We start from the raw sequence: 25,107 nt of genomic DNA on the forward strand, positions 1-25,107 counted from the left end.
CAGTCTTGATATTGATTTATTCAGCAAACATTTGTGCCCAAATAATCGTTCAGTACATTTTACAAGTTCTAATCAACATCAATGTGAATGGATTTGAAATACAATGGTAAATGCAGCTGATATTTCTGTAAAGAACAAAGAAGAGCAAAAACTGTTGTAAACATTCTCATAGCATCAATGCCTGTATAGGAAGATATTAGACTCTAGTATGTTTCTTGATGGCAGAGATTTTACAAATGTTCATGATCTGTGAGGAGACAACAGTTTTTTCACCGTTTGGCTAATGCACTTTTTCATATATTTTGAACTTATATGTAACTAGATCAAATTATGCCTACAACAACAAAAACTAAAACAGAATAGGAAAATACAGTTTCCATAAACATAATTATATAAAATATAATCAGTAACGTTGTTAATATAAAACATTTAACAAATGTGCTTGCATTATAAATACATTTTACAATTCAACAAGCATTACTGTACATACTGTAATGTACTGGTAAATTCTGTTGCAGAACAAAAAGCAGCACTGAAAGAATTTAAACCCTATTAGTACTGTCTAGTTAAATACAGAATATCTTAACCTTCATGGAAATCTATGTTTTGAGCACAAGAAAATAATTTATATGCTCCTCAAGCCAATCCAGACAGTAGACATTTTGGAATATCCCACAAGGGTTAGGGGTCTCCAACAGCCAGTTAAGTGAATATTCTTTTACAAAACAAATCACTATAATATCACCATTATTGATAGATCCCTGTTCTGTTTTCAGGTATCTAAATGGTCAATCAAATGCCATTAAATCAACAACATTTTGAAGACGTATTGACTGCCCATATTTGATAATTTAGGCAAGTATGAGCTCAAGTCATTAAGTGCTGCCTGGCAGTATCTACACTCTTTAAGCAAAGGCTTGGCTCAAGATGTTTATCAATGAAAATAATAACCTTCTTCTAAAGACATTAAGTAGATTACAAGATATCCATATCACAATTATAAGTATCAAACATTAACAATTCCACCCCAAAAAAGTATTATTTAGGAACGTTATATTGTCTGTTTGACAGACACATTTACTAGACATCAAACCATTCATGATGTATTTGCTATTCAAGTTTTCACTCAGAGTTGGACTCTTCAATATTTCATTGTAGCAGTGTGACAGCAGAGATTTCTTTGCAGATAATGACTATTGCCTCTTCTGACTGTTTTTGCCCCTTTCCTTTTGGTGACTTTTCTTTTCTGCCTGCTGATTTCTCGTGTGTTGCCTCACATACTGCTCTCACATGGATCATGAACTTCTCTGTGTCCTGTGCCAATAGCCACATATCGCCAATGTAGACAGAAACCAAGAATACAAGAGCAGCTGTGAAGTTAAACAACACTTAGTAAATCAACAAATATTCCAGAATGGAAACATTAAACAAAGATTCAAACATAGCTATATTTCACATGGCTATAAAACAATATTTTACACTCAAATCCCAGAGAGACATTATGCATGTGTGGGGTATGTTGTTTTAACCAGGTGACTCCATTAGATTTACCTACACTGGCCTGCAGAGGGTGCAAAAAGCACTACCATTCGATTTTAGCTTTTCAAAGGCCATAAGAATCTGTTACTTACCCTGTAAGCATTTGTGTGTAGTGCTGTAGATTCACATGTTTTGAATACCCCTGCCATCTAGTGTTGGGTCCAGCCATTTCAAGTTATTTTTCTTCAAAGACGTTTGGAGTTATGGGATATAAAGTGACTCCTCCCTTTGTTCATGACGTGCATGGGCACTGACTTCACCATTAGAGGCTGATCATACAGCGGGGTAAGGTTGGGAATGAAGTGGAGTGTCTCAGTAATTTTATATATACATATATATACACACACACACTGTGCACTGCATATAGTGAAGGAGAGAAAAAACATAGGCTGTCATTGCCCACTTGTGAAGAGGTGGGAGGGTGAATGTGAATCTATAATACTACACACTAAGAACAGAGGATTACAGGTAAGTAACATGTTCCGTCTGTAGCATGTGTGGCTGTAGATACACAAGCTCTGCAATGACTATGAAGCAGTATCCTCCCCTCAGTGGCTAGTGGGCAGATGAGGCAGGTGTTTAAAATAAAGCTTTTAACATTGTTTTGCCAACCGTAGCTGGCAGTAACTAGTATGGCCACCACATAATGTTTTGTGAATATGTGTGGAGTCACTCATGTTACTGCTTTACAAATGTAAGCTAAGGTTATATTACCCAAGAATGCCATGGTTGCTCCCTTCTTATGTATAGTGTTTGCTCTAGGTAGTACTGTGAGCACTATGTTTGCCTTACAGTACCAGGTTTGAATACATCTTACAAACCATATAGCAATATGTGCTTTCAAAACTGCCTGACCTGTATATGGTTTTGCACAAGCAAGAAAGTTCAGTTTTCTTACAAAACGATTTCTTCCTGTCAATATAATGTCCTTTTCACGTCTACTATGTGCAAAGCCCTCTCCACAACCAAATTAGGTTGTGGGAAGGAAACTGGCAACTCAATTTACTGATTCAAGAGAAAAGGAGAAAACACTTTAGGCAAAAACTTTCCATTAACATGAATGACCACTCTGTCTCTATACACCTGAATTAAGGGCTCCTAGATAGTGAGTTTCTGTAATTCACTAACATGTATTAAAGACATAATAGCTACTAAGAGGGCCACTATTTAAAAAAGGAAATGGAAATCTGATGAATACAGAGGTTAAAAAGGTGGTCCCATGAGCCTAGTGAGGACCTCATTCAAATTCCAGGCAGGTGCTGGAGGACAACTGTGAGGTTTAACCCTTTTAAGACCCTACATAAAAGCTAGAATTACTGGAACTCTAAAAAGGGAAGAGTGTTTCCTGTTCTATATGTATGCTGCTACTTCTGCCGGTGGAGACGTATACATTTTGTCAATCTATAAAGGTATGAAATTAAATTATACACAATTTCATTAAAAGGGTTACTGATTGGCAAGACACTAGTGGTTGGATCACTTTCTCTTGGTGGCATAGCGCGCCTGTGTGGTAGGCCAATGTGCTTCACACAGAATAGCCATGCACTCTTCTGGAAGATTTAAATATCCAAATTCAAAGACCTCAGGTGCCAAATTACAAGATTTAATTTCCTGGGAATAGGGAGACTGATTAATCCCCGACGTTGAGTGAGAAGGTCTGATCTGATGGGGAGTTTTTAGTCAGGGGACATGGACATCTCTAACCACATTGAGTACAATGGCTGTTGGCCCATGTTGGTGCCACCACAAGGAGAGTCATGGAAACTTGCCACATTTTCCGGACCGCTTAGGGGATGAGTGAGAGGTTGAAAAGTATATTCAAATACTCCTGACCAGCTCATTCATAGTGCGTTGCTGATGGACTATGTGTGTGTCTAAGAAACTGGAGGCAAAGCTGGGCATTTCGCATTTTTGTGCGTGACAAAGAGGTTGTTTGACTCCCACACCTGCAAACGTACTGCTGTAGAACTTGAAAATGGACTTCCCACTCATGGACTTGTTGCTGCATCCTGCTTAGCAGGTCTGCAAAATCTCTACTGCTGAGAGGTGTTCCGCTAGAGCTGTATGTTGTGAAAAACTGCCCAGCACCAAATCTGCTAAGCTAGGGTGGACAGCAGAAGAGAATGTTTGTATTTAGTACATTGCTGTGATACTGTTGGTCTTTATAAGAAATACTTTGTCCTGAACAAATGTACAAAAGGTTTTGAGCATCAGGGAAATGGCTAGTATTTCAAGGTAGCTGATGTGCCTGCTCTGTTGGAGATGGGCCCATGTAGATTGGACGGTTATGTCGCCAAGTTTGCATTTCTTTGATCCATCAGTGGTAATGGCCACCTGCAGAAGCGGGTCCAAGAAAGGCCTGCCTAGTAATAAATTGTTGGTGTTCCACAAAGGCAGAGAGTGCTGAGTGCCAGCCTTTACCAACGCTAGATCTTCCAGCTGACCTTTTCTGCTTGTGACTAGTGAAGCATTGTTTGGGGTGGGGAGGCATGTGTAATCTGGTGTTCGGGACAACCGTTGTACATGATGCCATCATCCCAAACATTTTCATTATAGTTCTTACCAGCACTGGGTGCTTTGGTTTGTGTCTGAGTGAGCACTAAGCACTGCATATTGCCAGCGCTCTAAATCAGTCAGTTGTCTATTTAAGGGAATATGTGGATGCAAGCCTTTCTGATTTGAGTGGCCACAACTGGGAGACTTTTGGCAAAGGTCCATGAGGCTCTTGTGACCGCAAACAGTAGTACTGTGAACTGGCAGTGTTGATCACTTACCACAAACCGGGGGCACAGGTGATGTGCTGGATGGATAGTAATGTAGAAGTAGGTGTTCTGGGTTTCCTTTGTGCAGCAATGGAATGACATCCTGTAAGGTGGTCATATGAAGGTCTTCAGACAAGATGAATTGGTTGAGCGGCTTGAGGTCTAAGATGGGCTGGAATATTCTGTCCTTTTTGAGGAGTAAGAACATGGGTTATATGCACTTTCCCTGCTGTAGGGGTACCTCTGGTATTGTGCCATTTCGAAGTAGGGCTTGAACTTCCTCTTCGATAAAGTTAAGATATTACTGTCTGAATACCTTTTGCTGTGGTGGTATTTTGCATGGGGCGAATATCCTTTGGGGAGCCAACTTTACCCCTGCAGCTACCATCATTACCCCGTTAGCCTTCCCTTGTGCATCCCCTGTTGTTCTAGGGGTTATGAAAGGTTTGTTGTTGCCTTTGCTTTCTCTCTGGCTGGGAACGCTGGGTTGGCTTTGTTGATCTTCTTAGGTATGGCCTAAGAATATTGACCCTTGGGTTGCATGTCTGTAGGGCCCCCATCGATTTTGCAACATCCCAGACTTTTTAGCCCAAACTTTTGCGACCCATCTACCTTTAATTGACATGAGCCGGTGTGATTTTTGAAGCTAACAAAAGCATTGTGCGGTAGAGGATTGTCATTTACAGACAGCACATTTTCTATTGAAAGGGCCACTAAATATGCACAGACAGAGTTTTACTGATAAAAATTATAGCACATAAATGATAATGTGTGGAAATCGGGTTTCTGTGACTATTTATCATGTGTGCATCACCAAGTAAGTGTTTTGATTTGTTTTGATCGTATAAAAATCTCTGTTTTCAGTACCCTCCAGATTTACAAAGAAAAGTGCTTCATTTTTGCTATCCTAACTGCTGGATGCATACAGTTCATTTACAGGTATTTACATTTTGGTGTGTATTGCGAAAATCAATATCCTATATTATAGTCATATAATTCACTTTAAAAACACCTCTCACTCTGCAGTCAGAAAAAGTAAAGTAAACGCCAATTCCCATGGTAAAAGAATAAAGCAGCCTGACATTTGATGCCGGTCTTTAAATCAATGTGACAAGTGAAACACAAAATTTAAAGGCATCTTTATGTATTGCTCAGACGTCTGCCACCCACCAAAAATCAGGTTGCAGCCCACAGTTTAGGAAACATTGCTCTATGTCATGTTCCTCGTGGTGGGGTGTAATTGTTGATATTGTAGTCCTCCCATGGATTGCTCCCTGCCCCTGTGGGTTGATCGTACAGGTTCCCCTCTCCATAGAGTTGCCTGTGTCTGAGAGGGAGTGAAGAGTTTCATCTTGAGACTGGTGGTGGAGGAAGAGGAGTGATGGGGCTGGTCTAGGTGGTTGAGGAAGTGGTGATGTGTGAAGCTGTGGTAAAGAAGGTGGTGGAGGTAAAAGCAGAGCGTGTAGCACCAGTTTTGGTGTGGTAGGCGGAGGTGGAGGCCGAGGAGGTGTTATTTGCTCCTTGCGCTTTTTGTGCCCCAGGTGCAGAGGTTTGTTGTATGAAAGATTTTTTATTGAAAGTGAGATTTCTCTTCCTTGGGCTGGGAGGAATCTTGGAAACGTACTTTTGCTGTGGAGGTTTTGTCAACATTAAGCCCATGTCTGGGTGAATGAAGGACTGTTTTTGTCAGTCATCAAGCTTATCTGCCTGTTGTTTAATAATGGGGGGTTGGGGGGGCTGCAGAGGTCTCCGAGCTAAGTGTAAAACGGATTATCAGCCTCGACTTTGGCTCTGACATGGTCTGTGATGTTTTTGGCTCTGAAAACTAAGCCTTGGGGCCCCCTTTAGGCATCAAGGTGCTAGAGTTTTATGTGGGTGGTGTGTCGGCTCTAAAACGGTTCCTCAGCTTTCACCAGGTCTCGGAGAGCAATTTTGGGTCTGCTACTTTTTTAGCTTGTTCGAGGCTAGATGCCCAACTCCCTCGGGAATGTTGGTCTTCGCTACCAAATGGTCTGTTGGGGTGGTGTGTTTTTCCTTATGCCGAGGGTCAGCACGGAGACATTGACGTCTTCTTTGCAGGCAGACTAACCCACAACAAGGGTTGTGTTCTTTGTCAGATGTTTCTGACCTCCTGGTTTCGGGGCTGGGTGTGCACTCTGCGGCTGGTGCCTCTGAGGGACCTGGTAATTCTTCCTCAAAGTCAAGGGGATCCTGTTCCCCGAGAGGTCTGGAGTGTCTAAAAGGAAAAGACTGCATTCTAGAAGCACCCAGCGTCTGTCTCGCTCTTTATGGTAGGGGGGAGTCTTCTTAAACCAGAAGGTCAGGAAGAAGTTGCAGTTTGACTGCTGTCCTGGAAAGAGGCAGAGGTTACAGACCTCATGTTGATCAGACCACGGGTATTTAGCATTACAATGTGGGCAGAATCGAAAAGGAGTCAGCTCCTCCTCCGACATTCTCTGAGGAAGAATCCTTGGTAAGAGGAAAACAAGAACTAATCTAGTGTCGTCTGTCGAACGGATCATGCAAATCTGAGCAAAGGCGATTTTAATCTTCCTCCTGACCTCACAAACTGAAGCAGGGCCTGAAGCTGCAGCGAACAGAGTCCCTTCCCTCAAATTCCTTTGGTACTCCACTGCTACCTAATTCTCTGTTTTATTTATTTAGTGTTCTGTGTGAAGCGCCTTGGTGCACCATGCTTTAGCTGCACAATATAATACCATAAATAAACCCATTTTGAAAAACTGTTAGCAGTAGGCCCTCATCTAAATTTTCTTTCTTGCTAAGATTTAATTTAATGAAACTTGTTTCCAACCACTGGGTTTTAGTTATTAGGTGTGAAGCAAAATTATGAGTTCTCTCTGTGGGCGATGGCTATGTTTTAAATAGTTGTTGTGTGTCTGTGTAGTTATAAAAAGAAATGCCACCAGAATGTAGCATTTCCATCAAAGGAACCAAGTGTAGATTGAATTGGGGGCTCTCACACTTTGTTTTGTGCTGATACCAAGATGGATGTAGTAAGTCAAACTGGAATCTGCCATACAAAAAGGACCTGAGGCAGTCTATTGTAAGACTTTTATTCTAACATTCGGAGAGAAGACTGCCATGGTTGACTGCACTGTACGCTGCTGACAGATCCCTTAGGATTAGTCATATCAGCTCCTTCATCCATCTCTAGTCTCTCATTAACCAGAACGAGAGCTGTAATAGATTTTGTGCCATGTGGAAAATTAACATTTTTCTGTCAAGAGCTCAACAGGATATCGGCTTTAAAACATCTAAAGTTGTTCATCAGCTATTCACTTCATCAGTTTTGCTGCAAAATGCAAATCGGAAATGGGCAGATAGTTATGCTTAACCCTCTGATATGCCCACTTGACTTATTTATTTTTATTAGGGTGTAATCATTTCTGTCAGAGCCTGGTCAGGAGGCCAGAGGTTAATAAGGGGCTCCTGGGCCTCGGCCGTGGAGTTGTTTGCCTCAAATGTACCGGGGCTGTTTTACCATGGCTCTGCGAATGGGGCCCTCAGCACTGGAGTCTCAGTGGTAGTGACCGCGAGAAGTCACAGACTTTTTGAGGAAGTTTGTGGGGGATACAACAAGCTCAGCACTCAACTAACACCCAATAGCTTAATAACTTGAATGTCCAGTCCTGTGATTGCCTGTCTAAATGAGAAGTACTTGAATACACAGTAAAATAAAATACCACACAATACAAAAACTCAGGTAGTCATTCTCTGCTGTATTTCCTTTCACTCTTCTCAATGTCTGGGTAACTCTGGCGCAGTTCTCAGTCACAAGTGCAGTGCTCCACTCCCTCTCAGTCATACACTCAGTTTCTCAGTCTGTTTCTCACCAAATGCGAGTCTCCGGAGTAGGCCTCAGCCAGGCCTGCGTGACTTTCAGTCCATGTGTTCCTCCTTATGCGGGGAAGACGGGTAGGTCCCAAGTGTACGGGCCCTGTGCTCCGATCTCTGAAGCAGACGCGGACCACACAGTGGGTCCGGAGGTAGCAGCAAGCAGGAGTGGTATGGAATGGAATGGTGAAGCAGTGTTTGTGCGGGATACAGTGCAATGCAGATGAAATGAGGGGCAAGCAAGCTGTACATTCTAAAAGGACACTATAAAAAAGAAGGAAAGAAATTAAAGGCAACCAGAAGAACTTACTTACCTACCTTTGGAAACGCTCTTTCTTGTAGAGATTCTATCTAACTGCAGATTCCTCATCCTTTGAATATTTCTCCAAGCCTCAGATTGCATCTGGAAAATCATAAGCAGTACCTCTGCATGCCGGCAGCTCAGTATCTATGTTGCTCTGCGCCAGAATGGACGTGCGCAGGCCTATGTAGGTGCTGCCCATGTATGCTGACATCACTTGCTTCATGACTTCTCTGCAGATGTGGAATCAAAATCAAACTGGTTGTGACCAGTGTGCTGAAAAATAACTTTCTACCTTTTTCGGTGGAAAAGAGCCCAGTTCACAGAATGGGGAGGATAGGAGGGTCAGTGAGGAATCTGTGGTTCGAGTCTGTACCAGAAAGAGTGTTACAGAAGTTAAGTAACTTGTTCATCTTGTAACTGCAGATTCTTCACCTCTTGAATAGATACCAAAGCAGAAACACACAGGTAGTGGGTCTGTAAACTGGCTCAAACCAAAAGGTCCTGCAGGATTGAGCATGCAAAATGCCCGTCTCAACTTACCTGGCTGTCCAAATAGTAGTGCTTCCGTAAGCGTATGTAGAGACAATCACATAGCCGTCTGGGAAATGTTCAGGACAGGCACTCCACGTTCCAACACAGTGAAAGAAGTCTTGGCTGTAATGGTATCAGCCCTCAGGCCTTTTAGATGTTACATTTTAGCCAGTGGTAGCAAATCTCAATGCAGAGCACGATCCAGCAAGAGACAGTCCTCTTCTGCACTGCCTTGACTTTCTTTGCTCCAGTAAATCTAATAGAGAGCTGATCCTCCAAGTGGTGTTCTCTTGTATGATCGATGTAAAAGCTGAAAGCCCTTTTTGATTCCAGCCATTATAAAATCTCATTCATCCTTAGAGGGGTGAGGCAGAGCAAAGAATGTTCTGAGAGTGAACTTGTCTGGGTAGAAATTAGTATAAGGTGAGTTAAACTGGGCGTGTAACTAGCTCATACTCTACTGAGGTTACGGCCACCAGAAAGTCTGCCTTGAGGGTAAAAAACCTGTGGGGACAACAGCACATAGGTTCAAAGGCAGAACACATGAGTAAAGTCAAAACTAAACTTAAGCCCCACTACGGAATAATAGAAGCAGAAGGGAGAAACAGGTGCTGTAACCCCTTGAGAAAATGCATCACAACTAGTGATTTAAACAACAAAGGCTGGTCTGACAAATGTAACAAGCATTGGCAAAGCCAACAGGTCTTGCCAATGGGAAGCCTATTGGCTTTGTCAATTGGGTGGAGGTGGGTATGGGGAGGGGTGGTAAAAGGATGTGTAAAAAAAAAAAAGAAGCTTCATGAAGTGCCCACAAAACGGGAGCTGTGACCTAGCCGCCAAGGAAGATGGCCGCTTGAGTGACGAATTCCGGCAGCCGTCCCCATGCAAGCAGTATCCTGGTGACCCAGCTGGGCACTCCTGAGTCTGGGTGTAGATTGTGGTGTGCGGGGAGGCGTACAGCGCCGAGCAAAGGGCCGAAAGAGCAAAGGAAGTGCAGTGGCCGTGAAGCAGGTGCTACACTGAGCATCCCCAAACAGTCTAAAAAAAAATTAAATAAATAAAAATAACATTGCGCAAAGCGTGTGCATAATTTTTTTTAAAAAACATTGTGCCTGTGAAGCGTGTGCCACGAGGGAAGTGCAAGATCACATTAAAGCGTGGTGGCTGTGAATGGGTGCCACGCTATGTGGGAAGTGCTGGCTGAATGACTAACTTGCATTCCATTTTGACAGAAGCGTCTCTGTCTGCATTCTGACCGTGAAAATGAGCCAAACCGAAGAAAAAATAGTGCGCCGACAAACATGATTAAGAACAGAGTAAGCCTACATGTAACAAGGGCAGTCTCCATGGGAGGAAACCAAGCAACATAAACCAGTAAAAAACACACATTCACAAGAGGCGCTACAAGGAACCAATTAAAAGCAACAGGCAGTAATGGGCGTGCACTTACTCCACAGAGTAGATAACAGCATGTCTCAAAGAGACAGAGCATGCGTTGCCTAGGCGCGATCTACAAATGATGGAAGAGCCAACATGCGCCCTTCAACCGTACACAAAGCAAGGCCTTGCTGGGCTAGAGACACCTAAACATTGCTCAAAAGGTGAGTCATCTGCAGTTAGAAGTCTCTAAGGGGAATACTGAAAACCAAAAGATTGGACCACCAGCGCTGGCACCCAAGTACACTCATTTGCAGTTAGATGAAAAATTGAGCTACCTCAGCACTCTCCTGGAAAGTTTCAGGGTAATCCGTCAAGAAGTGGGTGAGGAAAAGGAGGAGATTCTAAAACTTGTTTTCCTTATGCAACTTCCCAGAGGAATGTTAGACAACGCAACAACCAAAATGGTAGAACGGATTTACACTAAATTTAGCAGAAAACTATATTTCTACCCAGAAATCGTGTTTTTTGTGTGATTTGGTGTAAATCTGTTAAACAGTTTTGAAAAAGGTTAAAAAATAAAGGTATATTGACAGCTAGCCCAGCAGGAGTGGGATTTAAAAAAATAAAGCTTTATGATCTTACTTTATGTTACAAAGTCCCTAAAAAGTTCACTGAAAAAAAAACGCTACGTTTAACGTGATGTTAGTGTTGGGCAGAGTAATAACATCTTTAAAACACATTAAAAAACAGTCCGAAATTCAGTGAAAATAAAGAATAAAGTGACACTGCAGTTAGGTGAAAATTTAGTTTACGTGTGACATTTTCAATTTTGAAAAACTTTAATTGACATTTTTACATCACTATTAACATCACTTTAACCTTTGTTTTTTCAGTGAAAGAAAATATACATTTTTACTGAAAAATAAATCAAAAATGTAGAAATGGAGTTATAAGTGAAGAAGTTAATAAGGTTTTAACTAATGATGAAAAAAAAACGTAGAAATTCACTGAAAAAGCAGAACTGTTTTAAGACCAACTTGCACCGCTACGATGCACTGATTATGACTGCACATATTACAATCCTTATGAAGTCTGGTCCTGTGCAATACTTATGTCAGTTCGGTATAACTGGTGAATTTCAGTGCTTTTTTATTTTAAAATGGTAGTGCTTTTTCAGTGAGTTTCAAAAATTATTTTTATAAAATAAGTTAAAATCTTACTACCTTCCTCACATTTAACTCCACTCACCACTTCAACCTTTGTTTCATCAGTGAACCTTTATGGTTTAAAAAAAAAAAAAAAAAAAAAAGTAATTTCTTATCACATTGTGACTGTGGCCAATCACCCACTGCGCATAGCTGAGGGCTGGGTACAATAGGGCATTTGCCACAGGTCTGACCCTGCAGCAACCACTCACGGACAGCCACTCCCCCGCTCTCAGCAAAACCCCTGCGAACGTCCAACTGTCCTGAGACACCCATCCCACATTCTGTCTTAAAAATAATTAGACCCATGGGACTCCTGCAAATTTTGTATCCAGGGAGGGACCCACACACTTGCAAGGGCTAGGGGGCACTGTATCCTTACCCTGCCCCCTTGTATGTTGTGTTCAGTCATTTTTTATCTATCACTGTTCAATTTTCCCTATGGAAATTGCATGGGGGAAAAATGTTTTGGGACACTCCTTTTTCTCAGGCCTAAAGATTCCATTAAGGAGCTGAGGTTGATTTTTTTTAACGTTTTGTTGAGATTAATCAAACAGTGCCAAAGTTATTAGGAAAACAATCCTATGTTCCTATGGAAACCCCCACTCACATATAACTAACTAAACATACATATGTACATATCTATGTATTTTAAAGGTTGGGAGACATCTTTGTAAGGCAATCTGAAGAAGGTCTGTTAAGGATTATCAGAGTGGAAATCTTCTGCCATCAGGGTTTTTCAGACGGGGTAAAAGCATCAAAACCCTTGCCTACTATGGTGATCTGTGAAACTCCATGTAACAAAATATCCGTCTACAATCTTTAGCACAGTATTAAAGAATCCACCAATAAATGCCTTTAACATATGTTTTCAGAATATATCGATGAGTCCCGCTGCAATTCTTCATAATAAACCGATCAGATCTAACATTTCCCCATGAACGCATCATTGGCTTGCCACCATAAACAATTCAGACCTACTATATTTATCAGGTGCCTTTCCAATAAAGAAATCATCAGGTAAGCAATAATGGAATGAAAAGAAATTGTATAAAATTCCAGTTGTCAAAACATTAATAAATTATTAAGTGCTTGTCCTCTATTCCAAGAATTTCTCAGAAGGCATAAACAAAAACTTCGCCTACTAAGGTATTCTGTGAGATTCCATTTAACAAAATATTTGACTCCAGGCTTCAACACAGTAAAATAACAATTCATTGTTGAAGGCCTATTTGCTTTATCATATGTTTTTCACAATAAATAAGTCAGGCCTACTGACTTTATAAAAACCTTTCTTAGTAAACAGATCATGCCTATATCCTTGATCATTAGCTTGTCACCAGTCCTGCTGTGTGAAGAACAGGCTTTTCTGCATGGCAAAAATTACAAAACGAGCACCGTTGTCAGTGGCCCAATCAAACGCCGTAGCCTTAGGCGGAGCAAAAGTCCCTCTCTCAGTAATACCTCTTAAAGCTCTTGTAAGGAAATGCCTCCTTGGCATGGTTACCCCCTGACTTTTTGCCTTTGCTGATGCCAAGTTATGATTTGAAAGTGTGCTGGGACCTGCTAACCAGGCCCCAGCACCAGTGTTCTTTCCCTAACCTGTACCTTTGTTTCCACAATTGGCACACCCTGGCATCCAGGTAAGTCCCTTGTAACTGGTACCTCTGCTACCAAGGACCCTGATGCCAGGGAAGGTCTCTAAGGGCTGCAGCATGTCTTATGCCACCCTGGAGACCCCTCACTCAGCACAGACACACTGCTTGCCAGCTTGTGTGTGCTGATGGGGAGAAAACGAGTAAGTCGACATGGCACTCCCCTCAGGGTGCCATGCCAACCTCACACTGCCTATGGCATAGATAAGTCACCCCTCTAGCAGGCCTTACAGCCCTAAGGCAGGGTGCACTATACCATAGGTGAGGGCATAAGTGCATGAGCACTATGCCCCTACAGTGTCTAAGCAAAACCTTAGACATTGTAAGTGCAGGGTAGCCATAAGAGTATATGGTCTGGGAGTATGTCAAACACGAACTCCACAGCACCATAATGGCTACACTGAAAACTGGGAAGTTTGGTATCAAACTTCTCAGCACAATAAATACACACTGATGCCAGTGTACATTTTATTGTAAAATACACCCCAGAGGGCATCTTAGAGATGCCCCCTGAAACCATACCTGACTACCAGTGTGGGCTGACTGGTTTTAGCAGCCTGCCACACACCAGACATGTTGCTGGCCACATGGGGAGAGTGCCTTTGTCATTCTGTGGCTAGTAACAAAGCCTGTACTGGGTGGAGGTGCTTCTCACCTCCCCCTGCAGGAACTGTAACACCTGGCGGTGAGCCTCAAAGGCTCCCCCCCTTTGTTACAGCACCCCAGGGCACTCCAGCTAGTGGAGTTGCCCGCCCCCTCCGGCCACGGCCCCACTTTTGGCAGCAAGGCCGGAGGAGATAATGAGAAAAATAAGGAGGAGTCACTGGCCAGTCATGACAGCCCCTAAGGTGTCCTGAGCTGAGGTGACTCTGACTTTTAGAAATCCTCCATTTTGCAGATGGAGGATTCCCCCAATAGGGATAGGGATGTGCCCCCCACCCTCAGGGAGGAGGCACAAAGAGGGTGTAGCCACCCTCAGGGCTAGTAGCCATTGGCTACTAACCCCCCAGACCTAAACACACCCCTAAATCGAGTATTTTAATGGCTCCCAGAACCCAGCAAGACAGATTCCTGCAACCTAAGACGAAGAAGGACTGCTGAGCTGAAAAACCTGCAGAGAAGACGGAGACACCAACTGCTTTGGCCCCAGCTCTACCGGCCTGTCTCCCCACTTCAAGAGAACTGCTACAGCGATGCGTTCCCCAGGGTCCAGCGACCTCTGAAGCCTCAGAGGACTACCCGGCATCTAAAAGGACCAAGAACTCCTGAGGACAGCGGCTCTGTTCCACAAAGACTGCAACTTTGCAAAAAAGAAGCAACTTTTGAAAACAACACGTTTCCCGCCGGAAGCGTGAGACTTGGCACTCTGCACCCGACGCCCCCGGCTCGACTTGTGGAGAACCAACACTACAGGGAGGGCTCCCCGGCGACTGCGAGCCCGTGAGTAGCCAGAGTTGACCCCCCTGAGTCCCCACACCGACGCCTGCAGAGGGAATCCAGAGGCTCCCCCTGACCACGACTGTCTGCTCCTAAGAACCAGACGCCTGGTAAGGACACTGCACCCGCAGCCCCCAGGACCTGAAGGATCCAACCTCCAGTGCAGGAGCGACCCCCAGGTGGCCCTCTCCCTTGCCCAGGTGGTGGCTACCCCGAGGAGCCCCCCCCTTGTCTGCATCGCTGAAGAGACCCCTAGGTCTCCCATTGAACTACATTGCAAACCCGACGCCTGTTTGCACACTGCACCCGGCCGCCCCCGTGCCGCTGAGGGTGTACTTTTTGTGCTGCCTTGTGTCCCCCCCGGAGCCCTACAAAACCCCCCTGGTCTGCCTTCCGAAGACGCGGGTACTTACCTGCTGGCAGACTGGAACCGGGGCACCCCCTTCTCCATTGAAGCCTATGCGTTTTGGGCACCACTTTGACCTCTGCACCTGACCGGCCCTGAGCTGCTGGTGTGGTAACTTTGGGGTTGCCCTGAACCCCCAACGGTGGGCTACCTTGGACCCAACTTTGAACCCTGTAGGTGGTTTACTTACCTGCAAAACTAACAAATACTTACCTCCCCCAGGAACTGTTGAAAATTGTACTGTGTCCAGTTTTAAAATAGCTTATTGCCATTTGTGTGAAAACTGTATATGCTATTTTGCTAATTCAAAATTCCTAAAGTTCCTAAGTGAAATACCTTTCATTTAAAGTATTGTTTGTAAATCTTGAACCTGTGGTTCTTAAAATAAACTAAGAAAAGATATTTTTCTATATAAAAACCTATTGGCCTGGAATTGTCTTTGAGTGTGTGTTCCTCATTTATTGCCTGTGTGTGTACAACAAATGCTTAACACTACCCTCTGATAAGCCTACTGCTCGACCACACTACCACAAAATAGAGCATTCGAATTATCTCTTTTTGCCACTATCTTACCTCTAAGGGGAACCCTTGGACTCTGAGCATGCTATTTCTTACTTTGAAATAGTACATACAGAGCCAACTTCCTACAGCTCTTTATTTTGACCTCATTGGCCCCGCGACAGCTGAGCTCTTAATCCTGGCCTGGCCTAAAAAAGGGGGTAGACGAACTAAATCCATGAAAAGTTTCCTGTTGTAATTTTCATAAAAACACAAACCATGAACTACCATTTAAAAAAACCATTTAAGTCAAAGGCAAGTTTTGCCTTTAAGAATCTCAGCCGCAGCACTTTCTAAGTTAAAAAACGAACATTAGTAATGGGGAGTGAGGCTGCAGGTTGAGCCTCCTCTCCCCTGAAAAAAGCTGCATTGGGTAGGCCATATGCTTGGCTTAATATCCTAGCCTTTTCCAAAGTATGCTCAGAGAGTTCATAATGAATTTATGCAGCCATGCTTAAGGGCCCTTCTGCTTCCATCACTTTCAGTTTCTATATACACAATGAGCCTGTAGATAAACAAGCACTCTGCATGTAGCACTTATACACTCTGACCAGGACCTCTCTGAATTTGGTTAGTAACTGCACCTTGTAAATAACCATATAGATTCTCGGGGAATCAGCCTTTCTATCGGTGTTTACGTTTTTAATGCATTTTGAGATATTTTAGATGCTTGTAACATGATCAGCGGAGACAGAAAGTATTGAATATTATTGAATTGAGCACAGCAAGCTAACTGTTCGAATCTTTAAGCATGCCATCTATCATGGAACAAACATGAGAGGCAAAGTTAGCTGAAAATGGGTAAAAACTTCCATAAATAAAGAAAATTGGGGAAATAAAAAACACACAGACTGCAGATTAAGCATTTGTATTGTGTAAATTAAAAATGTGATTTAAGCAAAAAGACTGCAGGCAGAGTTTGTATATTATTTTATTTGATCCACGCTTACTTGTGTTTAGGAGCGGGACCATGTGCACTACTGAGGTGAAGAACAACGTGGCCATAATTTCATGGGATACACAACCGTAAAATAACACGGTGTCCGTTATTAAGATGACAAGCTCTGGTCTATTTTTTGGCCCCTGGTAATTTAAAACTCACTGGGAACCCGAATCATCCAGATCATATAAAAGTCTGCATAAAATGGAGCAAAATTTTTACAAATGGGCAATAAAATAAATTGTCAACTTAAATGTATTTCCCATAGCAACAAACGTTTTTAAAGTATTTTCAGACAAGCCCCGGCCGAAGCTACACTGCTGTAAGAGATTAAAGGGGCAAAAAAAGAGGTGGCCGGAGCTAGCTAGCCAGCAAGATGGCCGGCACTCTGTGAGGCTCCGCTGAGGCAGGGGGCCTTTTTGGACATTTCTCCGTTCAGGACGGATCTGCTGCGGTGACGGTGCTGCAGGGGTGTGCCTGTACTGGTGTTGCCCTGCCTGCGCCTGGAGTAGTCGGTGGTGGCAGCGGCAGTGCGGAGGTAGGCGGCGGAGGTGGTCTACCTCGTGGCGCGGAAGGTCAGTGAGCCGCGGGCCCGTGTTTGGCCCGTGCTGTTTTGACGGCGGGGCCTTTACTTCGGTGCCGCCGCAACTTATTTGAGGGACTACGCGGGGGGCCCGAACGGCAGTCATTTCGGACCGCGGTCCCCTCACGATTTTTGTCCCTGCTACCCCTGCAGGCTTGCTGGCCTCGGCGGGGGCTGGGCGCCGCGCGGCCTAGACGGGCGAGTGGCCGTGCGGCGCTGATCGGAGCGCTGTGGGCCTGTGGAGGTTTTTTGGGGGGGCTCAGTGCAGCTTGTGTTCGCGCCCGCTGCCGCTGGGGGCACTTGTTGGCTGACGGCTGTGCCGGGAGGCCATTCGGCGGTCGAGTCGGACCGCGGCCCCTGGCTCTCTGGCCCCCTGGTTGAGTGGCCGGGAGGAGGCCACGTTGCTGACGACTGCTGAGAGGGTCTGAGGCGGAGTAAGAAGTAGGACCCTGGATCTGTGCAGTTTGGCCCCAGAGGCTGAAAATACCAGTGGAGTGTTGACATCCGGCTCCTTGTTTGGTGGGGCCTGCAGTGTGGCCTCGATGTGGAGGCGGCTGGCCTGGTGAGCGACGGGAGGCGGCGGAGTGCCTATGCTGGCGGAGCGGCGGGTGGACAAGCTGCCTACTGTGGGAGTGGTGGACGGGTTCCACTGGCCGTGAAGCTGTGGCTGACGGGTGATATTGTGGGGTCCGGCTTCTGCTCTACAGGAGTTCGCTTGGTCTGGAGCTGAACACATATTCCAGATTGGACGGCGTTGCTGGCGGCGGAGGGGGCCGGTGTGCGGATATTGGTGGAGCCTGTGAAGGTGGACGGGTAGCTGACCTGTGGTGGCCAGTTGATCACAACATTGGTGGCGTGTGGCTGGTGACAGATTGCCGCTTGTGAGATGGGAAAGGCGGAGCAGAAACAAGCGAAGCTCTCCTTTGAGGGGGGGCGGCAGAGAGGGGGACCATCTGTGGCTCAGCCAGAGGAGATGATGATGGAGGAGGGGTCTTTGGATGGGTCGGTTAAGGCCATGTTTATGGAGTTGAAGACTAGCCTGGCTGGAATAGATGGGAAGCTGGATCACCTAACGTAGCAGCTTGATCGTATCAGAGCCCGGGTGGATGATCATGAGTCCCGTATTGATCAGCTGGAGATACGAACTTCTGGGATGGAGGACACGCAGCGAGACAAACGTGATAATTTGCTGCGCATGGAGAGGTTGTTGGAAGTCATCCGGGCTAAAAACAAAGATTTGGAGGCTCGCTCGTGTCGTAATAATCTTCGACTGGTTGGCCTTCCGGAGTCCACTGCTATGGGCAGAATGGAGGATTTTGTGGAGGGCATGCTCTCTGACCCTTTCCCCAGCCAGCTGTCTCGTTTGCTGGTGGTGGAGAGAGCGCACCGGTCCCTTGGACCTCGGCCCCCTCCTGGGCCCCCTCCAAGCCCTGTCATTATTCGGCTCCTGAATTACCGTGATCGGGATGCGATTCTGCGGCTGGCTAGGGAGCGCCAGCCGGTAATCTATAAGAACCCTGAATTGAGCTTTTTCCCCGGATTACACCCCTGGGGTGCAGGCTGCGCGCAGGGCGTTTTTGCCGGTGAAGCGCTCTCTGGCCCAGACGGATGCTAGGTTTTCCCTCATTAACCCGGCAAAACTGAAAGTGCAGCATGGTGGGACCCTTCAATTTTTTACAAATCCAAAGCTGGCGGCGAAGTTTGCTAAGACTCTTCCTCGGAAATCTGTGGCAGCGGCTCCGGATGATCGTGCTGTGAAGCGCGGGTCCCTAAGCGATAATGATTGACTGCTGTGGACGTCGCCTGTCTCTCCGGACCTTTGAGTGTGCCGCTTGCTTCCGGTTGTGGAACCTTTTATGTTTCCGTCCTGATTATGCTCCTTAATTTTGGGACCCTTGCTCGCCCTTCCCTGTCTTGGTTAGGAGGACGGGTTGGGTGGCTAGCTTTCCGCCCGCTGGATGAGTCCTGTTTATATGCTTGGTTGGGTATATGTGTTTCATGGGGGGAGGGTTTTTGGCTTGACCTGGTTGGGGGGTCTGTGTGGGTGGTGGTTGGGTTTTTTTTCGGGTTCGTTGTTCTGTGCTTATTTGATTTCTCTTAAATGTGTTTTGTGGTTGAGTGAGGATGGCCGGGCCGGGGGAGTGGCAGTGCTGCATTTCGGAAATGGCGTGATGCAAGGATGACATCGGTGGGTGCGACTTTGATCCGTTGTCTCACTTGGAATGTACGCGGCCTGAATGACAGATGAAAGGTTCGACTTATGTCAGCATATGTTAAGCGGCAGAATGTGGATATATGCATGCTACAAGAGACGCACTTAGTGGCAGCTACTCTGCATTATTAAAAGGCGGGGTGGGTTGGAGAATGTCGCGGCTCTGTTTATTTGCGTTATGACAGGGGAGTAGCGATTCTAATACGCAAGGGGCTGCAGTGGCGCACTCGTAGGATTGTTGTTGATCCTCATGGACGCTATGTTTTACTCAGCGGAATGCTGCTGGACAGGCCGTGCCGACTCGTGTCGATGTATGGACCTAATTTAGATGATCCAGAGTTTTTTAGTGAAGTCTGGAGACTGACTGAATCGTTGGGGGGAAGTGCAGTGCTTTGGGGGGGGGGGAGATTTTAATGTGATTCTTGACCCCATTCTAGATAGGGAGAGCCCGGCTCGGGTACAGCATCCGTCGGCTGCACATGTTCTATCTGCGATTATGGAGGACGCGATGCTGGTGGACTTGTGGCGGATGAAGCACGGCGTGGCGAGGGAGGGTACTTGCGTCAATTATGTGCAATTATGTGCATAGTACTTGGTCGCGTCTGGACCGCTGGCTGGGTTCGCGGGATGTGGCTCTCGCGGGATATGGCTCTGTGGACCCGGTCCGCTGATCATTTGGCCCGCAAGCTGTCCGACCATTCACCAGTTCGGTTGGAGCTGGAGATACCTGGCGGGCCTGCGCGGGCTTTTATGTGGAGGTTGCCTCAGGGGGCGCTTCGGGACAAGATGTTCCGCGAGAAGATACGTCATGATATTGTGTTATATTTTGAACAAAATGTTGGCTGGCACGTTGTGGGAGGCTTTCAAGTTGGTCGTTCGAGGGCTCTGTATATCGAAGCAGCACGGTGTGCTGCATGCGCTGCGATGTGAGCTGGAGGCTCGGACAGTGGAACTGGAGTCCTGCTTGGTGCAGGAGTGGTCCGGTGATACGCTGGCGGCTCTTCGGGCTGCGGTGTCTTCATACAAAGAGGCGTCTCTGAGGGAGGTTCACTTCTTGGGGAAGTTTGCACGAGCACGGCGATACGGAGAGGGCGACAGAGCTGGGCGCACATTGGCGAATTTGCTCCGCAGGCCTTGGGCCAACAGTTATGTGACTGAAATGAACAATTCAAGAGGGGAGCGGGTCGTGGGAACGACTGAAGTCAAAGAGATTTACTACATTTTTTCAGGATCGGGACTCGGCTCCTTCTGTATTGTCAGAGGAGGTGGTCCAGGGCTACTTTGCGGAGATCAGTCTCCTCTGGTTTGATAGAGCGCACAGGGAATATCTTGATGCTCCTTTTACCGAGGCAGAGGTTAAAGCAGCGATTCGTAATTTACCTGGTGATAAGGCCCCCGGTTTGGATGGCTTGACCCCAGCGTTTTACAAAGAATATGCTGATATCTTGGCGCCCCATTTGTTAGAGGTATATACAGGGTCCTTCTGGCTTCTCTGCGTGAGGCGCTCATCGTAACGATTCTTAAGCCTGGGAAGGATGCATACAGCTGCGATTCGTATCACCCGCTTTCTATGATTAACATGGGTAACAAAATATTGGCCAAAATGATAGCGGCACGGTTAAAGCCGCTGATGACTAAATTGGTGTTGCCGGATCAGTCAGGATTTATTGTGGGACAGTCCACGGCTCACAATCTACGCACCTTCTTTGCCGTGGTTGGTTCGGTTGCTGCTGACGAGGCTCTGGCAGTGTTTTTGGACACTACAAAGGCGTTTGACTCCCTGGTATGGCAATATTTGTTTGTCTCCTTGAGAGAGTGGAAATGAGTGTGCGCTTTGTGAATTGGATACGTTTGTTATATTCGCAGCCGGTGGCTCGTCTCAGGCTGAATGGATGTGTGTCGGAGCCCTTCGCGGTGGAGCGTGGAACCATACAGGGGTGCCCTCTATCTCCATTGCTTTTTGCGATAGCAATGGAGCCTCTGGCGGCTTTTCTGTGACAGCACCACGTTGCTAGAGGGTTGCCGTTTCGTCAGAGATCAATTCTAACATCGATGTATGCGGATGACGTTGCGCTGTATGTGTGGGAGCCTGTGCAAAACTTGGACGTGCTGTTAGATGGGATTGTCTGGTTCGGGAGAATCTCTGGAATAACGATAAACTGGTCTAAGTCTGTGGTGCTGCCTCTTTCGTCCGGAACGGTGATCTGTCGGTCTTGCTATCCTCTTGTCTGGGCAGATGGCCCGGTTAGATATTTGAGGACTTTGGTTAAGTTGCGATGTTGAGACGTTATGGCTGGCCAATTATGGGAAATATCAACAAAAAGAGGGATCGGGAGAATTGAAGGTCCAGTGTACGTACTCCCAATACGTCTAATCAATACAAAAAGTACACTGTTCCTAACACTAGGGTGAACAATTAAAGTTTAGGAGCTAGAGCCCTCACACACCCGAAAGGGTGTCATGCTTCATCATCGGGAAGCTCCTCGTCAGACCGGCTGGTGCAATATCTGACGGGCTCCCCTTTCGGGGGCTCTTTGCCGGAGATCTTTTTATATATGGTGGCTGCCGTTGAATCAAGAAGGTCAGGCACTCAGTATGGCAGGAGAGTGAAAGAATTTAAGATTGATTAGAGACCCCTTAACTAATCTGTTTACTGGCAATCCAAAAGGGTCACGATCAAGATTAAAAACATAATTAAGTGGAAAATGAGAATAATGCTCAATTATGGGAAAGCCATGTCTTGGCTGGAGGATAGAAAGAATTGTGGCGTGGCGTTCTTTGCCTTTGTCTTTAACTGGACAGATTGCGGTGGGAAAGATGCTGGTATTGTCCAAATTTTTATACTTGTTTATTAATCTTCCTCTGGTGCGTACGGCTGCTTTTCTACAGCGGCTCCGTTCTGCGGTGGTTTGCTTGGTTTGGGCTGGGGGTCAGCCTCGTATCGCATGGGAAAAATTGGTGCTACCGTTCGAGTTGGGTGGACTTGCAGCCCCTGATCTGGCGCTTCATTATTACTGTGCGCAGGCTCACTTTGCATATTATTGGATACGGCGGGTTCGCTACTTACCGCACCTTGCCGGAGAGCGACGCGGTGTGGCCGGATGGGCTTCAGAGAGTGTTTGGGAATTTGTTACGGCTCGACCCCGGGGCGTGGATACGGTTGCCTGTACTGTTAGGGCCTGGACGGTCCTGCTGAAAAGATCTGGGGTGCGTGTGCCTTTTTCACCGTCTAAGTCCGTGACGGCTGTGGCGGATGAGGCGATGTTTCATGACTCGCAGCTGCAGAACTTTCTCCGTACTTCGGACTTGGTATCCCTGGAGGCCTGGTTTGCCGATGGGAGGTTGAGGTCCCCGGGGGAAATACTGGGGGATGGGCCTGCTAGCACGCTGCATCACTTGTTTCTGCTGCGGATCTGCGCTATGCTGCCCGCGCGGTGTGGTGTCCCAGTCTTCCTGAGATTCCACTGACTTGCCGTTCGTTGGAGGTGCTGTGGAGTGTGCAGTCGCCGAAGAAGCTTATTACAGGAGCAGGGGGGAGGACTGGGGCTGGCGGCTAGGGCGAAGTGGGCGGCTGATGTGCAGAAGGACATTTCAGAGGATGTTTGGAAGGAGTGCTGTGCGCATATGAAGGAGTTATCGCCTAACTATAGGTTGCGCCTTATTAATTTTAAGTTTCTGCACCGCTTGTATTATACTCCTCGAAGCCTGTGTGCTATGGGGCTACGAGCAGAGGACGCTTGTGTGAGATGCCGGGCTCCGGCTGCTGATTTCCTCCATTTAGCGTGGCACTGTGCAGAAGTATATGACTTCTGGAGGAAGGCTTTTCACACGTTGGCCGAGATGACATGGCTGGAGCTGTCTCCGTCTCCTGTAGTGGCGCTGCTGGGTAGGGTGAGTGGGGTGCCGTTGACGGTGCGGCGAGTAGTTGGTATGCTGATACTGTTAGCAAAGCGTAGGGTGGCAATTTGCTAGGGCCGGGGTCGACCTCCTCGAATTTCAGACTGGCTGTGAGATGCTGTGTTTTGCCAGGAGCAATTGACAACTTACTGGGAACTGGTGCCGGAGGGCTCTAGACCACAAGATATTTGGGCACCCTTCAGATCCTATCTTGCGTCTGTGTCTCAATAAGGAGCCTCTCTGCTGACTGGATATCTTGAGACATTGGATAGGTCCTCGCTTTTGAATGTGGTTATTGAGTGGAATGACTGCTGATGGTGCTGACTATTCCTTTCGGCCTCCTATGTGTTTGTGCTTTCCCCTTTTTTTCTTTCTTTTTTTCCTTCCTTTGTTGAGTGTTCTTCAGGGTTTGCCTTTGGACTTCGCGGGCTGCTGAGGATGGCTCGGATGCGGGCTGTCCACATATGGACATTTGATACTGTTACTGGACTTTGCCTGCTAGAATTCACGGATGCCTAGAGACATTTGGCGCTGATTGTGCCTGGCGAGATTTCGTGGTTGAATCAAGTTATCAATGCCTTTGTCCTTATATTGTGTGGGCTTACGGGCGATTTTGTCTGTTTGTTGTCTGTTGTTACAATAAATGAATAAATAAATAAATAAATAAAAAAAAAGGGGCAAAAAAAAGAGTTTGCCATAAATTACATGTAGGGCAACACATTTTGGAGCCTATCAATGTTGATTTCGCATTTTGCCCAGACTAGCTGCCTACGAAAAATCACTTGGATTATCAAACTGCCTAGAAAATAAATCTCCAGTAGAAACATTTTATAAGGCACACTCAAACTTTAATGTGTTAAAACAGTCTTCCGAATTTTTAACTATTGACATCTAAAAGGATGTTAATTTAAAGAAAATTAAAATTAAGTCACCTTTCTTTTTGTCGTCCTCCTCGTTTCCAGCACGTTGGCATAATTCCTTCAAAGCTTCATGAAAACGGTGGTGTTGTATTCCTTGCGCTTCCAATAGCTGGATCATCACCGTGTTAAATAGGTGGAGGGCACCAAAGTTGAGGGTCTTCATACAACTTGCATTGTTGACTTGGTTATAAATCTTAAAAAGAACGCTTTTTAGTCCACAGTCTCTCAGAATCTCGTCTGTCACAGCACCATGAGGCAATATCTTTGTTTTAAGCCACTGTAATATCTCAAAAACATTTTGCCAATTTATGGTGTGTGTAGCCATACATTTTAACACCCACTTGACCACGACATATGCAGTTGTACACACAAGGCCTACTGTTTCCTCCTGTGACTCTTCTATTCCATCCTGCTTAGCAGGAAGATTTGTAGACAGAGACGGGAAAGTAGGCTCCCAGTAAAGAAATATAATTTCCAAGTGTTCTTGACATGTTTCCAGAAGAGTATCATTCTTCTGTTCATCTACTTTGTCCTCTAAGTCTACGTTCACCTTTTTCCGACTTTGGCGAGTCAATGACCATCCTAGAACATGAGGCTTGTTTTTCTCTTTTATGGTTTCTGCAAAATGGTAAAACCATATGAATTAGTCTTTAATACTTTCAACATCCTCTACTAGAAACAATGTGCACACTTATTTCACTGAAACTCAGCACTACCAATAAGCAAACAGGCACCAATCCAACTCCAAACATTATATTGCTATAACCATCACCGGACTACCAGAAATGTATTATTATTAATTGTTGACAGCTGCATGAATCTGTGATGGTCATGACACGTGACATTGTGGATTCCTCTACCATTTCCCTAAACAGAGGTACTGGACATGTCTGGGCCAGTATGTCATAGGTTAGGGACTAATA

The 25,107-nt window shown here is 45.8% G+C and overlaps 1 protein-coding gene across 1 annotated transcript in view; it reads right to left on the reverse strand.

The window, feature by feature from the left end:
• URB1 (URB1 ribosome biogenesis homolog) overlaps window positions 1-25,107 on the reverse strand; it is a 683,114-nt gene continuing 658,007 nt past the window's right edge. The window contains exons 38-39 of the mRNA XM_069204026.1: window positions 24,197-24,802; window positions 1-1,370 (exon numbers count right to left, since the gene is read on the reverse strand). Coding sequence (XP_069060127.1) covers window positions 1,150-1,370; window positions 24,197-24,802 — 827 coding nt within the window. The 3' untranslated portion in view covers window positions 1-1,149. The remainder of the gene's footprint in view (window positions 1,371-24,196; window positions 24,803-25,107) is intronic.

The sequence above is a fragment of the Pleurodeles waltl genome, chromosome 8 (genome assembly GCF_031143425.1).
Source record: "Pleurodeles waltl isolate 20211129_DDA chromosome 8, aPleWal1.hap1.20221129, whole genome shotgun sequence".
NCBI lineage: Eukaryota > Metazoa > Chordata > Amphibia > Caudata > Salamandridae > Pleurodeles > Pleurodeles waltl.